At 46.3% G+C, this 22,592-nt stretch overlaps 1 protein-coding gene across 6 annotated transcripts in view; it reads right to left on the bottom strand.

Moving 5' to 3' along the window:
* The window catches only part of mak (male germ cell-associated kinase), a 99,562-nt gene that overhangs the window by 42,259 nt on the left and 34,711 nt on the right, over positions 1–22,592 (bottom strand). For all 6 annotated transcript variants that reach the window (XR_011940655.1, XR_011940654.1, XM_072498592.1 and 3 more), the window contains 2 exons: positions 20,611–20,690; positions 1,763–1,895 (listed from right to left, as the gene is read on the bottom strand). Coding sequence is in view for 4 of the 6 variants with exons in the window: in XM_072498592.1 (XP_072354693.1) it covers positions 1,763–1,895; positions 20,611–20,690 (213 nt within the window). In the remaining 2 variants the exon portion in view is untranslated. The remainder of the gene's footprint in view (positions 1–1,762; positions 1,896–20,610; positions 20,691–22,592) is intronic.

The raw sequence follows: 22,592 nt of genomic DNA, 5'->3' as shown, positions 1-22,592 counted from the left end.
GCATAGGAATTGATTTAACAGTAGTTATGTTTTGAAAAAAGTGGTTTAACGCAGAACAGTGTCATGCTCCCGAGCGAAATAAAACGAGACACGATTCCCAGAGCATTAGTGACTAAAGGACAGTGATTGATCAGTGCCTGTCCTGTGAGTAAGTGACTGGAAGCATGATCAGTGCCAGCAAGATTTGTATAAGATGGAGACACAAAGGAACTTCTGGAGTTATAGCCTGCAGGGACAACCATCATAAGAAGCAACACCTAGGTCTGGGATTCAGGGGACATTGGAATCTACCAAGTGGGAAACTAATTTTGCCTCTTAATGGGTGATATTTATGGCCAAGGCATGAGTTTTGATATCTTTAGTAGAACAAAGTTTTGATACACATGGAACCCAAGGAAATTTGGCAAATTGGATCCAAAATTGGCTGGCTGAGTGACAGGAAGCAGACGATGGCGGTCAAGGGGTGTTTTTCTTACTGGAAGCCCGTGACCAGTGGGGTCCCACAAGATCAGTGTTGGTGCCGGCCCTTGCTGTCTGTGGTTTACATCAATGATTTAGGTATGAATGTAGGAGGGTTGATGGGGTGTGGTGGTAAATATTGGGTAGTTTAGCCTTCAATGACAGTTTAGCCTTTCTGATCAGTGGCAAATGGAATTCAATCCGGATAAGTTTGAGGTGAGGCACTTGGGCAGGACAAACGAGGCAAGGGAATACATTATGAACGTCAGAACCCTGGGAAGCCCAAGGATCAGAGGGAACTTGGTGTCCATGTACACCGGTCCCTTGAGGTAGCAGAGCAGGTGGATACAGTGGTGAAGAAGCCATATGGTATACTTGCCTTTATTAGCTGAGGCATAAAGCTTAATAGCACGGAGGTTATGCTGAAACTGTATAAAACATTAGTTAGGGCACAGCTAGAGTAGTGTGTGCAGCTCTGGAATCCACATAATAAGAGTGATGTGATAGCAGAAAGGGTGCAGAAGAAATTTACCAAGATGTTGCTTGAGCTGGAGAGTGATTGGATAGACTGTGGTTGTTTTTCTTAGAGCAGAGGATATGGAGAGGGGTCATGATTGGGATTCATAAAATTGAGAGGCATAGATAGACAGGAACAAACTTCTAATTGGTGGAAGGATCACTGACGAGGGGACAGAAGGTTTAGAGGGGGTGTGTGTAAAAACTTTTTCACCCAGAGTGGCGGGAGTCTGGAACTCACTGACTGAAAGGACAGTGGAGGCAGAGACTCTCATAATATTGAATAAGTATTTAGATGTGCACTTGCAATGCCAAGGCCTACAAGGCTTTGGGCCAAGTGCTGGAAAATGGGATTAGAATAGTTTGGTGGTTGTTTTAACTGGCACAAACGTGATGAGCCAAAGAGCCTTTTCTGTGTTGCAGACCTCTTATGACTTTGTGTATGAGCTTTTGATACAGTTTGTAGTCGCGCTTTGATACTTCGGTGGTAACTTTGTTCGGTACAATAAAGAAGATCGTTGTACGATATTGTCAGTTTGAGTGTTTTGTCCATAACGCTAATTGACAAGTTTGAGGAGCAAAAACCTTACATGTCCATAAAAGTGACAAAAAGCAATTTTTGTGAAATAGGATGCCATATCCAGCTGTGAAATACAATTTTTATTCACTACTTTAGCAGAATTTCACAGCTGCCCTTGACATGGCTTTAACTAGTGCAAAACGACTTTTCAAATATCAAATGGAATTGGAAATTTGAAGTGTTGGTTATTAGAAAAGACATTCTTACCATCTTGTAGACACATAATCAGTGTATGGTGGACGAGATCGAATTTCACGAGCTAGACCAAAATCAGCTATTTTTATAAGTTCTGGTCCCATACAAAGGAGGTTTTCTGGTTTCATGTCACGATGAAAAAATCCTGGAATGCAACACACAAATAAAATCAGTATCAGATGATAAAACAGTTTCCTGCAGCAATAAAAGGTTTTCCTTCTACTCGACTCATTTTTTGTCCGGGTGCAACCACCCAATCATTTCCGAAGGATGGTTGAGTTGCCTTTTGTTCATTTATGATTGAGCATGTCTGGTCGGGTCATGATTTATTGCTCATCCCCAATTGCCCTTGAAGATGCAAGTGAGGGGGGCACAGTAGCTGGCACAGTTGCTTCACAGCTCCAGGGTCCCAGGTTCAATTCCCAGCTTGGGTCACTGTGTGGAGTTTGCTCTTTCTCCCAGTATCTGCGTGGGTTTCCACCGGGTGCTCCGGTTCCCCCCCACAGTCCAAAGATGTTCAAGTTAGGTGGATTGACCATGCTAAATTGCCTTGAGTGTCCAAAAAAGGTTAGGTAGGGTCACTGGGATAGCATGGAGGTGTGGGTTTAGGTAGGGTGCTCTTTCCAAGGGCCGGTGCAGACTCGATGGGCCGAATGGCCTCCTTCTGCACTGTAAATTCTATGATTCTATGAAGTGGGCCACTTCCTTGAACCTCTGCAGTCCAGTAGTGAAGATACTCCCACAGTGCTGTTAGGCGTTTTGGGTGGTGGGATGCTGGGATTTTGACCCAGTGACAATGAAAGGGTGGCAATGCATGTCCAAATCAGGATGGTCTATGACTTGGCAGAGGTCATGTTCCTATACAGCCATTGTTCTAGTCCTTCTGTGGTAGTGGTCATAGGTTTGGAAAGCCTTGGCAGGTTGTTGAAATGCATCTTCTAAGTGGCACACACTGGTGGCACAGTGTGTCGGTGGTGGAGGATGGACAAGCGTGTTGGCAGTGGAGGATGGATAGCCAATGAAGCAGACTGCTTTGTCCTTGACTGTGTTGAGCTTCAGTGTTGCTGGAGATGCACTAAATTGGAGAGTGGAGAATAATGCATCTCCATGGTATAAATGCTGCAAGAGTCAGGAGACGAGTCACTCTAACTGTTCTTGTCAGCAGAGTACTTATCCATTAAGTTTCTGGCCAATGGTCCCACCCGGCCACAAGAAAAACTGGTGGGATTAATTCAATTATGGTAATGCGGTTGTGAATGTCACGTGGAGGGGTTAAGACTTCCGTTTTGGAAATAAACGGTGCCAGAATTGTGGGGTGCAAATTGTCACCAATCAGCCCAAGGATAAATTGTGTCCTGGTCTTGCTGCATGCAAACATGAACTGTTTCATTATTTGAGGAGCTGGAGGCAGTGAATGGAACTCAATACTAATCATCATCCACTGCTGACCTTTTTAAAAAAAAAAATTATTCACCACATTTTCACAGATCAAACAAAGCAACAACCCCATCTATATACAGTCAGATACATCAACTCAGACATTCCAAAAATAAGTTAACAAAGGAGAAATACAATCCCAACACCCCCCCCCCCTTCCCACCCAGTGTTCAATGGCAACCAGTTGCCGAAACTGCATGATAAATGATCCCCATGAATTGCAGAACCCCTCCTTCGGCCCCGTCAGCTCAAATTTCACCTTCTCCGGGGTCAAGAATTCCAGTAGGTTCCTTCGCCACGCCGAGACACGGTGGAGAAGCGGACCTCCACCCCAGCAGAGCCCACCTCCAGGCAAGCAGCGAGACGAAAGCCAAAACATCTGCCCCGCACCCGCCTGCACCTCGGGTCGGTCCAACACCCCGAAAATGGCCTCATGGGGACCCGGTTCCAAGTCCACACGCAGTACCCCGGAGATGATGCTAAAGACCTCCCTCCAATACCTCTCCAACTTCGGGCAGGACCAAAACATGTGCATGGTTTGCCCTTCCGCACCTATCACAGACATCCTCCACCCCCTCAAAGAGCCGGCTTACCCTTGCTTTCGTGAGGTGCGCCCAATACACGACCTTCAGTTTTATCAGCCCCAACCTCGCACGAGGTTGAGGCATTCCCCCTTGATAGCCCTCACACCACAGAACTTCTTCCATTACCTCGCCAACTCTTCTTCCCACTTGGCCTCAATCCCTTCCTTGGACACCCGATCCTCCTCCAGAATCTCCCTGTAAATCACCGACACCACCCACTTCTCCCCCTGCCAGTAATACTATCTCTAACGAGGGGGCCGGCGCTGTTGGAAAGCTCGGAATCCCCTTCTTTACAAAGTCTTGGAGCTGCAGCTACCTAAGCCCTTCCCCTTGCGCCAGTCCATAATCCTCCCTCAACTCCTCCATCCACTGCTGGCCTTCTGGAGGAAAGATCATTGCTGAAACAGCTGAAGATAGCATGGCATAAGACACTACTGTGAGAAACTCCTGCAAATGATGCCCAGAGCAGACATGACTGGCCTCCAACAACCACCTTCATTTCTTCTAGGTATGACTGCAACCAACACAGTGTTGCAGATTCCCACCATCAATTTTACCAGGGTTTCTTATTACCACTCAGTTAAATGGTGCTTTCATGGTCACACCTCACTGAGAACGTCACTTTTTGGACTATGGCTGTATGGAGGTCGGCAGCCAAGTGATCTTACTGGAATTCAAACAGAGCAGTATGCCAATTACTTGTGAATGAGTGTCATCATTTGATAGAATTATTGGCAACCATAGGCTGATGAGACAACAAATGGCTAGATTAGATTTTCGGTGGACAAGACATATCTGGGCAACCTTCCACTTTGTTGGGTAGATGCTGATGTTTTAGCTGCACAGGCATGCGTAGTCTTGCAATCTTCAACACTGCGACCAAAGTCTTTTCTGGACCCATAACCTTTATTCTATCCAATGCATTCTGAACATCCAAGTGCAGTATTTCGATTGGAACCATAGGAAAATTATTCATTCAGCACTTTTGGCTGGTTGCAAATGCTTCAATCTTGTCACGTGCACATGTGCTGGACTTTGTCATCATGGAGAATAAGAATATTCTTAGTATCCCTTCCCTTCATCAGTTGTTTGGAGTCAGCAGTGTGGCTTTGACCTAGTCTGCAGGCTGTGGAATCACTTAACCCTGTCCAATCATGCTCTGTCGTATTGTTCAGTACACATGTTGCCCTGTATTTTTATCACCACCATCAGCTTGGCACCTACCATGTTCTTCTACAGTCCTCTGTAGACCAGGGGTGGTCCCTTGACTTCATGGTAGTGGTAGAGTAGAGGATAGGCTGAATCATGAGGTTAGATTGTGAAAGTGCTTCACAGATGTCCAGTTTTGAACTGAGAGGTCTGTTCAGAACTCGGTCAATTGAGCAGATGGTCGTGCCATAAAAGACAAAGGAGAGTATCCTCAGTCCAAAAGTGGAACTTTGTCTCCACAAGGACTGCGCAATGGTCATTCCTACTGATACTTGAATGGACAGATACATCTGTGAAATGTGATAAAGTAAATTTCTCCCTCATGTTGGTTCTCTCATCACTTGCTACAGGGTCAGCCTGGCAAAAATGACCTTTCAGGATTTGGACAGTCAGTAATGGCGTGAACCACTTTTGACAACGGACATTGTAATGAAGTCTCCCACTGAAAGTACATTCTGCAGCCTCGAGACCCTCGGGACTTGTTTAAACATAGATTAATCAACTGAGGGATGGAGGCAGCAAGTGATAATCAGCAAGAGATATTTCCTTAGTCTATCCATTGGATTTATTGTGCAACTCAAGAGACAACACAGGAACTCGCTGCTAGATTTAGTGACTTTATTTTATTTGTACTGACAAACAAAGAGAAAATGTGAACCTAATATATCAACTTCCAAACATCGAAATTGACAACTTCTATAAACATAAATTCAACAACAACAAAAAAATCATAAAAGATTTGGTCAATGGCAGCTTTCTCCGATGTTAGCTAGAACTTAAACTTACAACCCTACTTTGACATATGGCAGCTCTCTGCAGGATTGACAAGCCAGAAATAGATAAGTGCAGTGCTTTTGATTTAAAAAACACTATCAGAGTACAAATTGAGCAGAGTACAAATTTCATCAAGTACTGAGGGAACATTGCACTCTTGGAGGCATCATTTTTGGACAAGATATCAAATGGAGGCCCATTCTGCTCCCTCAGATGTGCATAAAAACATCCACAGCACTATTTTGAAGAGCACCAGGGGAACCCATCAGTTGCCCGATCAATATTTGCCCTGTAGCCACCTAAATTGGCCAACCCCCGATTTAAAATGGCGAACGGCAAAGGCTGAAGGGAAATTCAGCCAACACAGACAGAAACCAGCAGGTGCAGGTTTGCTGTGTATTTAACTCTGCAAAAGCCCAAACAGCTTCGATATCAGCGACCATCAGCATGATAATGTAGCAGCCATGTACATACTAATGAGCAATCCCCGGAAACAATAGCAACATTTGGGACACACAAAACTAAGCCAGACTCTCCGGCGCCAGCAGGAGCCAACACAAAAGAGGTTAACGAACACCTCAAGACCGCCCATCGATCAGGGAACCGCTCAAGTATTGGAGAAATCGAACCAAGCGATTGGAACAAAGTCCAATCACCTAGAACCAGGTACAGGGTCCGCCCCGAAAGGCAGGAAGCCCCTGGGGACTATAAAGTTAAGCCCCAAGTTCAACTCGCTCTCTTTTTACTGCCCAGGTCACCCAGCAACGCAAACCAACCTTGACCGTGACCGGTGCAGTGACCGCCGAAAGACCGTAAGTCTTAATTCAACGCTCGCTACGAGATAGGCGTTCCTAGCTACCAATCCGTACCAACTTCAAATCCCGCAGACTCAGAACCCGAACAAAAGGCCATTTGTTCCCCTGACCTGATGGGCCAGTCCGAAGTGAAGTATAGGCCTGTCAGTTGTAGAAGTAGCTTAGACGTAGAATGTGTGCAGGAGTAGCGATTACTGTGTATAATAAATGTGCTTTGATTTGAATCTTACTAATCGGTGTATTGAGTTATTGATCATTACCTGATACCTGGCGACTCGAGAGCAAAGTTAATAAAACAGAGCAATTGAACCAACCGAAAAGTTAGCAACAGCCCATCGACTATCATCACTGAACAGATTCTCTGGTCATTCACATTGCAGTGCACCTTTGGACTGAGGATACCCTTCTTTGTCTTTTGTGACACTACCAGTCTGCTAAATTGGCTAAGTTCTGAACAGACCTAGCAGTTCAAAACTGGACATCCATGAGGCACTTCCACGATCTGTAACCTCATGGCTATCCTCCAGTCAACCACTACCATGAAGTTAAGGAACCATCCCTGGTCTACTGAGGACTAGAAACTACAGAACATCCCAAAGCGTGAGGGAAGGGGTTTTGTATGGTGCCATATCATCACAAGTTCTTTCCCTCCTTCAAAAGAAAAGCCACATCAGGGAAGTCCCAAGATATCTTCTGGGACACAGACGTTGGCAGGATCTTTTATGTTTATCCTCGTCACCAATTTCCTCCTTCCCGACTTTCCTCCTGCCTCGGTGAAACTGGTGTGCAGTCTGATCAAAGAAAGCATCAGTCGTCTAAGGCCCCAAATAATCCACCCTCTTTAAAAGGGTTGAATGTGAAAATCTGCCAAGGAGATCAAGACAACACGAGCTTAATCAGTTGGGTCAGAAACACTATACCCATGTTAATCCTATTCATGCCCTGGACCACTGTATTAGGTTATCCCAAGCAGGTTTCAGCTGACCATCCAATCTAACATCTCCATTTTAAAGACTGCTTACCTCCATCTTTGTCACATCAGTCTCCAGACATCTTGTACCAAAGCCCTCATCCATATTGGAAGTAGCTATAGAATTGATTACTCCAATTCTCAACATCCAACCAACCCAACATCCGAACCAACACCCTTCCAATCTCATTTCATCAACAATTCCTGTCTCACAACCAGACCACACAAGTATCACCAGTTTACTTTTCACCTTCAAATCCCTTCAAACCTCCCCCATGCCTATTTCTGTTACCTCCTCCAGCCCTGCAACTCCCCAGCTTTGTTCATCAGACACTGTCTTTAATGCATGCTTCTTTCCCTACATCTCACTACACCTGGCTCTGTCTTTGCCGTCAAGGCCCAATGTTCTGGAATTCCATGCCTCTGCTTACAACCTACCTCAGACAGATTTGGGCCACTCCTCCCACTGCCTCAGCCTGTGCATCTATTTTCTGAAAGTGCCGATACTGTGACAATTCCTCTGCATTAAAAAGCTACAATATAAACATTGTTTGGATTCATTTTGTACTTAAAAGTAAACAAACTTGTATGTTTCAACACGAAGTTCCCAGATCACCTCAAAATTAAACTGTGTGTCATAGAAATTAAACAAAAAATTCCTGCTTTGGGATCCAATTTTAGCTCTTGCCTCGTGTCTAAACTGCAGACCCATTCATGGCAGTAGTTCCATGCTCAGGTAATTATTCTTCTGGTGCAAGCCTGGACAGTGAATTTCAGCAGACTTTGTAGTAAGCATCATGACCAAATCTAATAAAGTTCTTAGCAAAGCTTCACATATTCAATTTGTAGCAGGGAGTACCAAAATAGTCAGGAGCATTTCCCCTCCAAGGCAAAGAGATCAAGTAATTCAGCACAAACCATCCTGGCATGCATGCTTCAACTATTATACCAAATAGTTAATTTACCAACCAAGTTAGTTAGAGAACAGCTATAAGATAGCTTCTAAGAAGTTGACTGATGAGTTGAAATTGAACCAGTTCTGGAGTCCACATTACAGGAGGGATGTGATAGCACTGGAAAGGGTGCAGAGGAGATTTACTAGGATGTTGCCTGGGCTGGAGTGTGTTATTTCAGAAGAGATATTGGATATACTTGGATTGTTTTCCTTGGAGCAAAGGAGACTGAGGGAGGATATGATTGAGATGTATAAAATATGAGGGGCATGGATATAGTGGGCAGGAACACATTTTTCCCCTTGGCGGAGGGGTCAATGACCAGGGGTCATAGATTTAAACTAAGGGGCAGGAGGTTTAGAGAAGATTGGAGGAAAAACATTTTCACCCAAAGGGTGGTGGGTGTTTGGAGTTCCCTGCCTGAAAGGGTGGTGGAGGCAGTGACCCTCATAACATTAAGTATTTTATATGTGTATTTGCGATTCCAGAACATACCAGGCTATGGACCAAGTGCTGGAAAATGGTTTTTAGAATGATTAGGTGGTTGTTTTTGACCGGCTCAGGCACGATTGGCCGAAGGGCCTGTTCGGTGCTGCACAATTCTATGACTCAATGTTTCAAGTTGCAGTGAGGATAACAATTAGTGTGCTTTTGGTAGCTTTGCTTGAGGGAGAAAAGTTGGACATCATGTTAATACAACTGTCTTTTCCAGTCGTTGAATTACAGAACAGTTATGTTACAGGAAATGATCATTCATCTTGTGTCAATGAGGGCCCTCTGAAGGAGTAATTTACCGAGAGCCACACTTTCCCACCTTGTCCCTGTAACCGTCCATTTTTTTAACTCTACAAATCAGTCGAATTCTCGTTTGAAAGCCTCAGTTGTCCCTGCCTCTACCCCACACACACCGTGGCCATGGAGTGAGTGGTCGCACATTTGGTGGATCCTGCTCAAGGCGGATTTTGTTGGGCCTTCTCTACCTGAATGGGGGTCTTTTTGAGGACGAAAGGAGTGTACCGGGCAGCACAGTAGTTAACACTGTTGCTTCACAGCGCCAGGACCCCAGGTTCGATTCCCGCTTGGATCACTGTCTGTGCAGAGTCTGCACACTCTCCCAGTGTCTGCCTGGGTTTCCTCCCACAGTTCAAAGAGGTGCAGGTTAGGTAGATTGACCATTCTGAATTGCCCTTAGTGCCCAGAAAAATGGTTAGGTGGGGTTACTGGGATAGGGTGGACGTGTGGGCTGAGGTACGGTGCTCTTTTCAAGGGCTGGTGCAAACTTGATGGGCCCAATAGTCTGCACTATAAATTCTATGATTCTATGAATGTCCGGGGAATGTAATAGGCAAGTCTGGTGCATGGATCAGGTGAGACGTGCCACGAGAAAGAGAGCAGCTAGAGCAGGGCAGTTTTCATGGTGCGCCGCAGGTGAAGATGGCAGAGGGCAAGGGGACAGTACTGCCTGCCCAGTGGTCCATGGAGCAATGGTGATTTCTAAATAATAAGTTCCAGCAGCAGACAAAGAAGGCCTTGGAGGACCTGACTAAGGTGGTAGAGCTGCTGAGGATGACGATTGAGGAAGTGGAGCAAAGGCTGGAGGCTCAGGGCCTGGCAATTCAGAAGATGGAGGAGGCGGTGGGGAAACATGAGGAGAGGATGACCTTGCTGGCAGCAGAGTTGGGGATAGTGGTGGACAGCCAGAAGAGGTTGAGAGAGAATTTGGAGGACCTGGAGGATCACGCCAGGCAGCAGAATGAGAATAGTTGGGATGCCCAAGGGAAGCGAGGGAGCAGACTCCGCCAAGTGTGTGGCAAGGATGTTGGAGCAGTTGATCAGGGAGGGGGCCTTTGATTGGCCCGATAAGGTGGATCTGGCACACAGATGGCTGTGGAGGCCGCAGATGGGGGAGCCAAGGCCAATAGTGGCACGGTTGCACTGTTGCTTGGACAAGGAAAAGATTTTGCAGTGGGCGAGGCAGACCAGGAGATGCACCCAGGAAGGAAGTGAGCTGCGGATCTACCAGGACCTGGGTGCAGAGCTGGCAAAGAGGAGAGCCGGATTTAATCGTGTAAAGGCTGCCCCCTTCAAGAAGGGAGTCAAGATTGGGCTTCTGTACCCTGCCCGCTTATAGGAGACTTATCAAAAGCAAGAGTTTTATTTTCATTCGTCAGAGGAGTTGCTGGACTTTATGAGATGGACTGGGAGGGGTGTGAGCACACTAAACTTGAGGAGCTTTGTGCATATGGCTAAATGTGGTGGGTTTCGACAGGGGGCGGCCAAGCTATTGCCGAGGCACTTCCATCGTGGAATGAGAACTGTGTGCTGGGGTTGATTGGGGAGGATCAGACGGGTTTTATGAAAGGAAAGCAGTTGTGGCGAACGTGCAGAGGTTACTGAACCTGATGTCCTCGGGGAGGCAGGAGTTTGAGGTAGTAGTGGTGATGGACATGGAGAAGGCTTTTGATCGGGTGAAGCGAGCATATTTGTTTGATGTTTTGCGGAGGTTCGGGTCCGGTTGCTATACAAGACGCCAGTGGTGAGTGTGCTGATGAACAGAGTGAGTTTGGGACGCTTTGGGTTACACTGTGGGACAAGGCAGGGGTGCCAACTTCCTGTTGCTTTTCACCTTGGCGAAAGGAGGTAAGGAGAGTTGCCATTTAGGGTGCTGGGGGCAAGTGTTAGATACCTTGGTATCCAGGTGTCGCGGAGCTGGGCCCAAATGCATAGGTTGAACTTGTCCCAATTGCGAGAGGGGAAGGCGGATTTCAGGAAGTGGGATGTTTTGCCGTTGTCGCTGGCAGGGCGTGCGCAGACAGTAAAAATGACGGTGCTGCCAAGGTTTCTGTTAGTGTTTCAGAACTCCCTACCTTTGTCTCCAAGGGTGGGGGGGGGGGGGGGGGGGGGGGGGGGGGGGGGGAAAGAGAGCTGGCGTTAACGAATGTGATAATTTATTGGGCTGTAGAGGTAAGGTTGGTTTAGGGACGGGTGGAGGCAGCATCCTGTAGGGGAATGAGCTTGAGGGCTTTGTTTTTGGCTCCTCTGCCAGCTGGCCAGGTATTCTGTTAGTCCAGTGGTGGTGCCAGCCTTCATGGTGTGGGGACAGTATAAGAAGCACTTGGGGTTAGAGGTTATGTAATTGTAGACGCCTATTTGTGATAACCACAGGTTTGTATCGGCGAGACTGGATGGTTCCAGGGGTGGTGACAGGTGGGAATGGAGTACTTCAGTAACTTGCTTATAGGGCTGGAGGTGTTGGAGCAATTGTACGAGTTGCCCAAGGGGAATAGGCTTAGGTACCTGCAAATTCGGGATTTTGAGAGGAGGGACGTGCCATCTATCGCGTGCTGCTACATGATCAGCTTCTGTCAGAGGAAAAAATAGGGGAGGGGAAGGTGGTGGATATTTACAAAGAATTGATGGAATGGGAGGGTGGCATGATGGAGGATGTTCAGCGCAAATGGGAGGACGACTTGGGGGCCGGGACATGGGCTGAGGCTTTGTGGAGGATGAATGTGTCCTAGTCATGTGCTAGGTTAAGCCTCATCCAGTTTAAAGTGGTGCATAGGCCCACATGACGGTGGCGAGAATGAGAAGGTTTTCGGAGGGTGTGGATGACAGGTGTGAGCTGTACGCCGGGGGGGGGGGAATTATGTCCACATGCTTTAGGCTTGTCCAAAGTTGATGGGGTTCTGGCAGGGGCAGGGTTTCTCGGATGTTATGCCCGAGGTTTTGGGGGCAAGGGTGTCCCAGAGTCTGGAGATGGCAATATTTGGTGCGTTTGAAGACCCGGAGTGCAGGGGGTGAGATCGGCCGATGTATTGGCCTTTGCGTCCATGATAGCCCGGAGACGGATTTTGTTATGTTGGAGGAACTCGGAGTTGCAGAAGGCAGGAGTTTGGGGGTGAACGACCTGGCAAAATTCCTGCAGTTAGAAAAGATCAAGTTCACTCTGCGGGGGTCGGTTGAACCGTTCATCAATTTCTTCAAGGAGGATGGAGGGGGGGTTGGTGTTGATGTGATGTTCTTCTGCTGCACTTTGGTTGGTCTTTTGTATATTTATATTTTTGTTAAAAAGCCTTGAATAATTTTAATTTTCTTTTTAAATCTGTACCATCTGGCTCTATTCTTCCACAAGTGGGAACAGTTTTACCCTATCTACTCTATCCAAACCCTTCATGGTTTTGAATATCTCTATGAATCTTCCTCTCAAACGCCCAGCTCCAAGGAAAACAGACCCAGCTCCGATCTATCTACATAACTGAACTTCCTCATCCTAATCATGGAATTTACAGTCCAGAATAAGGCCATTCGGCCCATCGAGTTTGTACCACCTCTTGGCACCTAAGCCCACACTGCCACCCTTTCCCCGTAATCCAACCTAACCATACTTTTGGACACCAAGGGCAATTTAGAATGGCCAATCCACCTAACCTGCACATCTTTGGACTGTGGGAGGAAACCAGAGCACCCGGAGGAAACCCACGCAGACACGGGGGGGGGGGGGGGGGAAGGTGCAGAGTCCGAACAGCCAGTGACCCAAGCGGGAATCGAATCTGGGACCCTGGCACTGTGAAGCAACAGTGCTACCCACTGTGCTGCCCTGGAAACATTCTGCACTTCCTCTAAAGTAGTTAATTGTTCCCAGAAATGGACGCAACACGCTAGTTGAGTGTTCTATACAAGCTTAACGTAACTTCCTTTTGCTCTTATACTGTACCACCACTAATGAAGCCAAAGATGCTGCATTATGTATTAATCATGCTCTGTCACAAATGTTTATGCATATTTACACCAAGGTTGCTCTGCTCCTGCATCCCATTTAGAATTGTACCCTTTATTTTATATAGTCTCCCTACATTCCTCTTACCAAAATGAATCATTTCAGACTTTTCGACATTAAATTTCATCTGCCACTTGTCCACCCATTCTACCAACCCATGTCCTTTTGAAGCTTCTGAGGAAGGAGCAGTTCTCCAAAAGCTAGTAATTCGAAACAAACCTGTTGGACTTTAACCTGGTGTTGTAAGATTTATTACTTTTGAAGCTCAACACCACTATCCTCCTCATGGTTCACAATATTTTCAATTTTTGTATCATCCACAAATTTTGAAATTGTGCCCTGGATACAAAGGTCTAAGTCGTTATGTAGCCACGTAAAATGGCTGCTTCCCGATTAATTTGGCCAAAACCCGATTTAAAATGGCTAACCGGAAAGGCTGCTGGGAAAAGCAGGTCACAAGACAGAAACGGACAGCTGCAGACAGAATAGCATATTCGGCTCTGGGGAAGTTGGCCCAGATCGATACTCAGGGCTTATTAACAGCCCATCCACCCAGACATCTGCAGTTTAATCAGCTATCCCCGGGAACAATTGCAACATATTAGCAATTGAATACCGGGCCAGACCTGTCGGCGCCTGCTGTGGCCGAAACAAAGGCAGGTGAACAACCTCCCCCTCCCCCCCCCCCCCCCCCCCCCCCCCCCCCCCCCCCCCGATCGAGGAATCGCCTCGCAATTGGACATATCAAACCCAGTGATTGGGAACAAGTCCAATCACCTGGGACTCAGGGTCAAGGGCCGCCCCGAGAGGCGGGAAGCCCTGGGCCCTATAAAGTGAGGGGTCAAGTTCAGATCGCTCTCTCTCTCTCTCCTTTCTTCGCCTGCTCGAGACCTCCGCAAGAACAGCAACCGGCAATCGTAAGTTTGAGTCCAGCGATCGCTATCTGATAAAGACTCCTAGCCATCGACCTGTAGCAGCCTTTTGAATCCCGCGGGCCAAATCCGATTGGATAAGCCATTCGTTTCCCTGACCTGGTGGGCTCTTCCTAAAGTTAAGTATTGGCCAGTAGTGACAGGTTTATTCTATAGATAGTAGGATTGTGTAAACATTACTTGCTGTATGTAATAAATGACCGTTGATTTCAATCTTACTAAGCGGTGTGCTGACTTATTAATCATAACTTGAACTTGAACCACGTGGCGGTATCAGAAAGATACCTGGCGACTCGTGAGCAAAGGTAACGTAATCAGAGCTAATAAACTAAGGCTAAAAAGAGCAACAGTTAACATACATCTGGATGAACAGGGGTCCTAACACCCATCCTTAGGAAACTCCACTATAAACCTTCCTCTCGTCAAAAAAATATCCATTCATCACCTCTCTCAGTTTCCCGTCAGTCAGCCAAATTATCTTGGTACTGTCCCTTTTATTCCATTATCTCCAATTTAGTCCACAAGTTTGTTTTGCAGCATCGTATCAAAATTCCTTTTGGAAGTCAATGCACACCACATCAACAGCATTACCCTCATCAATCCTCTGTTACCTCACCAAAGAATTCCAGCAAGTTAGTTGAACACAATTTTCTCTTAACAAATCTGTGTTGGTTTTCGTGGTCCAAGTGATCATTTTGTCCTGAATTATACTTTCTAAAAGCTCCCCCACTGAAGTCTGTAGTTGCTGGACTAATATTTATAGCCTTTTTAGAACAAGAGTGTAACAGCTGCAGTTCTCAAGTATTCTGGCACCCACCTGCATCAGAGGAAGATGGGACATTATGGCTAATGCCTCCACAAGTCCTACGCTCACTTCCTTCAGCATCCGTAACATAGAACATAGAAAATACAGCACAGAACAGGCCCTTCGGCCCACGATGTTGTGCCGAACCTTTGTCATAGATTATCATTGAATTTACAGTGCAGAAGGAGGCCATTCGGCCCTTTGAGTCTGCACCGGCTCTTGGAAAGAGCACCCTACCCAAACTCAACACCTCCACCCAACACCAAGGGCAATTTTGGACATTAAGGGCAATTTATCATGGCCAATCCACCGAACCTGCACATCTTTGGACTGTGGGAGGAAACCGGAGCACCCAGAGGAAACCCACGCAGACACGGGGAGGACGTGCAGACTCCGCACAGACAGTGACCCAAGCCGGAATCGAACCTGGGACCCTGGAGCTGTGAAGCAATTGTGCTATCCACAATGCTACCGTGCTGCCCTTAGAACAAATAAATCTACACTATATCATATTACCGTAATCCATGTACCTATCCAATAGCTGCTTGAAGGTCCCTAATGTTTCCGACTCAACTACTTCCACAGGCAGTGCATTCCATGCCCCCACTACTCTCTGGGTAAAGAACCTACCTCTGATATCCCTCCTACTTCCACCTTTCACCTTAAATTTATGTCCCCTTGTAATGGTTTGTTCCACCCGGGGAAAAAGTCTCTGACTGTCTACTCTATCTATTCCCCTGATCATCTTATAAACCTCTATCAAGTCGCCCCTCATCCTTCTCCGTTCTAATGAGAAAAGGCCTAGCACCCTCAACCTTTCCTCGTAAGACCTACTCTCCATTCCAGGCAACATCCTGGTAATTCTTCTTTGTACCTTTTCCAAAGCTTCCACATCCTTCCTAAAATGAGGCGACCAGAACTGTACACAGTACTCCAAATGTGGCCTTACCAAAGTTTTGTACAGCTGCATCATCACCTCACGGCTCTTAAATTCAATCCCTCTGTTAATGAACGCGAGCACACCATAGGCCTTCTTCACAGCTCTATCCACTTGAGTGGCAACTTTCAAAGATGTATGAACATAGACCCCAAGATCTCTCTGCTCCTCCACATTGCCAAGAACTCTACCATTAACCATGTATTCCGCATTCATATTTGTCCTTCCAAAATGGACAACCTCACACTTTTCAGGGTTAAACTCCATCTGCCACTTCTCAGCCCAGCTCTGCATCCTATCTATGTCTCTTTGCAGCCGACAACAGCCCTCCTTACTATCCACAACTCCACCAATCTTCGTATCGTCTGCAAATTTACTGACCCACCCTTCAACTCCCTCATCCAAGTCATTAATGAAAATCACAAACAGCAGAGGACCCAGAACTGATCCCTGCGGTACGCCACTGGTAACTGGGATCCAGGCTGAATATTTGCCATCCACCACCACTCTCTGACTTCTATCGGTTAGCCAGTTCGTTATCCAACTGGCCAAATTTCCCACTATCCCATGCCTCCTTACTTTCTGCGTAAGCCTACCATGGGGAACCTTATCAAATGCCTTACTAAAATCCATGTACACTCCATCCACATGCTTGGTCACCCAAGGCAAGACCTACCCCTCACAAATCCGTGCTGACTATCCCTAATCAAGCCGTGTCTTTCCAGGTGCTCAGAAATCCTATCCTTCAGTACCCTTTCCATTACTTTGCCTACCACCGAAGTAAGACTAACTGGCCTGTAATTCCCAGGGTTAACCCTAGTCCCTTTTTTGAACAGGGGCATGACATTCGCCACTCTCCAATCCCCTGGTACCACCCCTGTGGACAGTGAGGACGAAAAGATCATTGCCAACGGCTCTGCAATTTCATCTCTTGCTTCCCATAGAATCCTTGGATATATCCCGTCAGGCCCGGGGGACTTGTCTATCCTCAAGTTTTTCAAAATGCCCAACACATCTTCCTTCCTAACAAGTATTTCCTCGAGCTTACCAATCTGTTTCACACTGTCCTCTCCAACAATATCGCCCCTCTCATTTGTAAATACAGAAGAAAAGTACTCGTTCAAGACCTCTCCTATCTCTTCAGACTCAATACACAATCTCCCGCTACTGTCCTTGATCGGACCTACCCTCGCTCTAGTCATTCTCATATTTCTCACATATGTGTAAAAGGCCTTGGGGTTTTCCTTGATCCTACCCGCCAAAGATTGTTCATGCCCTCTCTTAGCTCTCCTAATCCCTTTCTTCAGTTCCCTCCTGGCTATCTTGTATCCCTCCAATGCCCTGTCTGAACCTTGTTTCCTCAGCCTTACATAAGTCTCCTTTTTCCTCTTAACGAGACATTCAACCTCTCGTCAACCATGGTTCCCTCACTCGACCATCTCTTCCCTGCCTGACAGGGACATGCATATCAAGGACACGTAGCACCTGTTCCTTGAACAAGTTCCACATTTCACTTGTGTCCTTCCCTGCCAGCCTATGTTCCCAACTTATGCACTTCAATTCTTGTCTGACAACATCGTATTTACCCTTCCCCCAATTGTAAACCTTGCCCTGTTGCACGTACCTATCCCTCTCCATTACGAAAATGAAAGTCACAGAATTGTGGTCACTATCTCCAAAATGCTCCCCCACTAACAAATCTATCACTTGCCCTGGTTCATTACCAAGTACTAAATCCAATATTGCCCCTCCTCTGGTCGGACAATCTACATACTGTGTTAGAAAAGCTTCCTGGACACACTGCACAAACACCACCCCATCCAAACTATTTGATCTGAAGAGTTTCCACTCAATGTTTGGGAAGTTAAAGTCACCCATGACTACTACACTGTGACTTCTGCACCTTTCCAAAATCTGTTTCCCAATCTGTTCCTCCACATCTCTGCTACTATTGGGGGGCCTATAGAAAACTCCTAACAAGGTGACTGCTCCTTTCCTATTTCTGACTTCAACCCATACTACCTCAATAGGGTGATACTCCTCGAACTGCCTTCTGCAGCTGTTATACTATCTCTAATTAATAATGCCCACCCCCCCACCTCTTTTACCACCCTCCCTATCTTATTGAAACATTTATAACCAGGGACCTCCAACAACCATTTCTGCCCCTCTTCTATCCAAGTTTCCGTGATGGCCACCACATCCTAGTCCCAAGTACCGATCCATGCCTTAAGTTCACCCACCTTATTCCTGATGCTTCTTGCGTTGAAGTATACACACTTCAACCCATCTCCGTGCCTGCAAGTACTCTCTTTTGTCAGTGTTCCCTTCCCCACTGCCTCATTACACGCTTTGGCGTCCTGAATATCGGCTACCTTAGTTGCTGGACTACAAATCGCGTTCCCATTCCCCTGCCAAATTAGTTTAAACCCTCCCAAAGAGTACTAGAAAACCTCCCTCCCAGGATATTGGTGCCCCTCTGGTTCAGATGCAACCCGTCCTGCTTGTACAGGTCCCACCTTCCCCAGAATGCGCTCCAATTATCCAAATACCTGAAGCCCTCCCTCCTACACCATTCCTGCAGCCAAGTGTTCAACTGCACTCTCCCTATTCCTAGCCCTCGCTATCACGTGGCACCGGCAACAAACCAGAGATGACAACTCTGTCTGTCCTGGCTTTTAACTTCCAGCCTAACTCCCTAAACTTGTTTATTACCTCCACACCCCTTTTTCTACCTATGTCGTTGGTACCAATGTGCACCATGACTTCTGGCTGCTCCCCCTCCCCCTTAAGGATCCTGAAGTCACGATCCGAGACATCCCTGGCCCTGGCACCCGGGAGGCAACATACCTTCCGGGAGTCTCGCTCGCGACCACAGAATCTCCTATCTATTCCCCTCACCATTGAATCTCCTACAACTATTGCTTTTCTATTCTCCCCCCTTCCTTCTGAGCCCCAGAGCCAGACTCAGTGCCAGAGACCTGGCCGCTAGGGCCTTCCCCCGGTAGGTCATCCCCCCCAACAGCATCCAAAACGGTATACTTGTTTTGAAGGGGAACGGCCACGAGGGATCCCTGCACTGTCTGCCTGTTTGTTTTTTTTCCCCCTGACTGTAACCCAGCTATTCTTGTCCTGTACCTTGGGTGTGGTTACCTCCCTGTAACTCTTCTCGATCACCCCCCTCTGCCTCCCGGATGATCCGAAGTTCATCCAGCTTCAGCTCCAGTTCCCTAACACGGTCTTTGAGGAGCTGAAGTTGGGTGCACTTCCCGCAGGTATAGTCAGCGGGGACACCAGTGGTATCCCTCACCACCCACATCCTACAGGAGGAGCATGCAACTGGCCTAGCCTCCATCCCCTCTTACCTTACAGAATATAGCTGCCGTGTGGACTAACTAGATCTCCGCCCTCCGACTCGGCTCCCAGTCAGCTACACTTTCTGTAAACTCCTGGCTCTCTTCGCCACTCTTTGCGGAAATGTCGGAAACAAAATGAAAGGAGCGCCCTTACTCCCTCCTCACCTAACTCCCTCGGTCACCGAACTCTTACTATAGCACTCAAATGCACCAAATTCAGCACCCAGTGCAAATCCTTCAATGCATCTCATCTAGTCCAGTTACCTTATCAACCGAAGTACAGATAATCTATCCAATACAAACCACCACCTCGTCAATTCTAAATACTTCACATATCTGAACTACTTCCTCTTTCACCATAACCTGGGCAGAATCTTCTTCTTTGGTAAGTTAGATGCAAAGTATAATAATCTTTATTACTGTCACAAGTAGACTTGCATTAACACTGCAATGAGTACCCGAACACTGCTATGGGCCTGTTCGGGTACTCAGAGGGAGAATTCACAATGTCCAATTCAACTAACAAGCACGACTTGCGGGACTTATGGGAGGAAATCGGAGCACCCAGAGGTGGGAGGAAATCACAGCACCCGGAGGTAACCCACGCAGACACTTGGAGAACGTGCAGACTCCGCACAGGGCAATGACCCATGCCAAGAATCGAACCTGGGGACACTGGCGGTGAAGCCACAGGTGCTAACCACTATGCTACCAATACCTCAAATGCAGAGATGACCCGGGGGGGGGGGGGGGGGGGGGGGGGGGGGGGAGGGGGGCAAGTAGTGTACTCTACAGTACTATCAGCCTAGATCATATGCTCAAGTTCTGGTGGGCTTTGAACTAATTAATTAAATTAAGCTAATATTATGAAACGAATAATACCTAACTGACATTAACTAATTAGTATGCTTCACAGGTGATAGAAAATGGAGTTGTAAATCTCTCAAAAAGCCAGCTGCCTGTTTGTTTTCAATGATGTGCTGTAATCTTCAACAACATCTTTTCTTCAATTTAAAGTGCAAAATAGTGAGAACATGTGCAGATGTAGGTTGAAAGAAAGACCTGTCAGCAGAGCCTCAAAGCAAATCCACAAAGAAATGGCTCAAGATCATAGAACGGGGGCCAATGAGAGAGGAACCAGATAATTTTATTTCTCTCCAAATCAGATCCAACAAACTGGGCTTCAATGGACAGAATGATTCAATTTTTAAAAAATAGATTTAAACATTTTTTTTTTATATAAACATGAAATATTTATTTTATTGCCAAGCATTCGTGAACCTTTCTCAAATATTTTTGAACACCTACCATGTTTGTGGATAAAAGCTAATCCTTGTAGTATCTGGTACATGATATTTCTAATGGACGATTCAGGAAACAGTCGGTTTCTGGAAAGAAAAAATGAATTAGTTTGAACAAGTACAGGATTATCATTTGATGGCACTCGTGCTCTCAAGTGTTCCACTGCCGACATTATATTTAATTGGCTTTGAACAGGGCAAAGCTGTAAATCCAAAAGGGGCATTAATTCTAAATTCTGTTTAAATGTAGGGATGCAATTTTTTAAATGTTGCATATATATGAGAAGTGCATACATGAGAAATGGAAGGTAATGGTCGTATTCTAAATGATCAATTTACTGCAACAAGGTTAATGCTACAATTATTAGATTATATGGTTTACAATGCATGCGTTGTTGCAATTTTCTCAAATTAATGTACATTCATTGCCTCTGCAAATATTCAAATTTTCCCTCAGAACCATGATACAATATTCTCAAATCTGTAGTATTGCCATGTACGTCAAGGGGGTTTATTGAAAAACATACCAAAATTACTGAATTTCAGCAAGTTTTTTTTAAGGCCTGTGCCATTTTCAATCAGAAGTCATCCAGTAGAAGAGTTTTTAAAAACATAGCAACCAGAATTTCGATTTGAGTTCATCATGTGGGAATATTCAAGCTCAAAGCTAAATTCTAAACCATCAAAATGGCCCAGAAAAAGTTGTCACACCATGATTTTTCCACATATCTTTTAAAACAATTGTTTTTCCATGATCAATTTTCCTCTCATTTCTCCTGAGAGCACTTAGACCGACCAACTGGGATGGAGTCCCACAAACACTCCCAAGACCCAGTCATCAATCAATGACTGTCACATTGGAGTAGAAACAATAACATCAACATGCTATTTTGTCAGAGAGCGTGTCAGTTGTTTTTCACCTTTGCCTGGCATCCATACATGTATTTTCCAGGATCAGTCATTGGTTGTTTTTCTGCCTCTCCAACTCATAGGTCAATACAATGACAGTTCCACAGTCACATTTTGGGTGAGATCACCCAGATCACCACAGGCCAGGTAGTCTGTTTCAGATGGACTACATTCCCTGAACATGTCTTGAAATGCCTGCTATCTAAGTGAACGTAGACTGACCCAGATGTCCAAGAATCATCGCCATTCTTTCCCAACTTGGTGGACTGTCATCACATGTAGTCAGGTGAGGCTCTTGCCTTTTGTGGCGGTTGGAACAGGCACTCTTATCGGTCTGTGGCTCAAGCTATACACTATAACACAGAACATTACAGCGCAGTACAGGCCCTTCGGCCCTCGATGTTGCGCCGACCTGTGAAACCACTCTAAAGCCCATCTACACTACTCCCTTATTGTCCGTATGTCTATCCAATGACCATTTGAATGCCCTTAATGTTGGCGAGTCCACTACTGTTGCAGGCAGGGCATACCACGCCCTTACTACTCTCTGATTAAAGAACCTACCTCTGACATCTGTCTTATATCTATCTCCCCTCAATTTAAAGGTATGTCCCCTCGAGCTAGACATCACCATCCGAGGAAGAAGGCTCTCACTGTCCACCCTATCCAATCCTCTGATCATCTGGTGTGCCTCAATTAAGTCACCTCTTAACCTTCTTCTCTATAACAAAAACAGCCTCAAGCCCCAAAGCCTTTCCTCATAAGATCTTCCCTCCATACCAGGCAACATTCTGGTAAATCTCCTCTGCACCCTTTCCAATGCTTCCACATCCTTCCTATAATGCGGCGACCAGAATTGCACGCAATACTCCAAATGTGGCCGCACCAGAGTTTTGTACAGCTGCAACATGACCTCATGGCTCCAAAACTCAATCCCTCTACCAATAAAAGCTAACACACCGTACGCCTTCTTAACAACCCTCTCAACCTTTCAGGGATCTATGTACATGGACACCGAGATCTCTCTACTCATCCACACTGCCAAGAATCTTACCATTAGCCCAGTACTCTGTCTTCCTG

The sequence above is a fragment of the Scyliorhinus torazame genome, chromosome 4 (assembly GCF_047496885.1).
Source record: "Scyliorhinus torazame isolate Kashiwa2021f chromosome 4, sScyTor2.1, whole genome shotgun sequence".
NCBI lineage: Eukaryota > Metazoa > Chordata > Chondrichthyes > Carcharhiniformes > Scyliorhinidae > Scyliorhinus > Scyliorhinus torazame.
The sequence above is the reverse complement of the archived record's forward strand: the minus strand, read 5'-3'. Positions and strand labels throughout refer to the sequence as shown.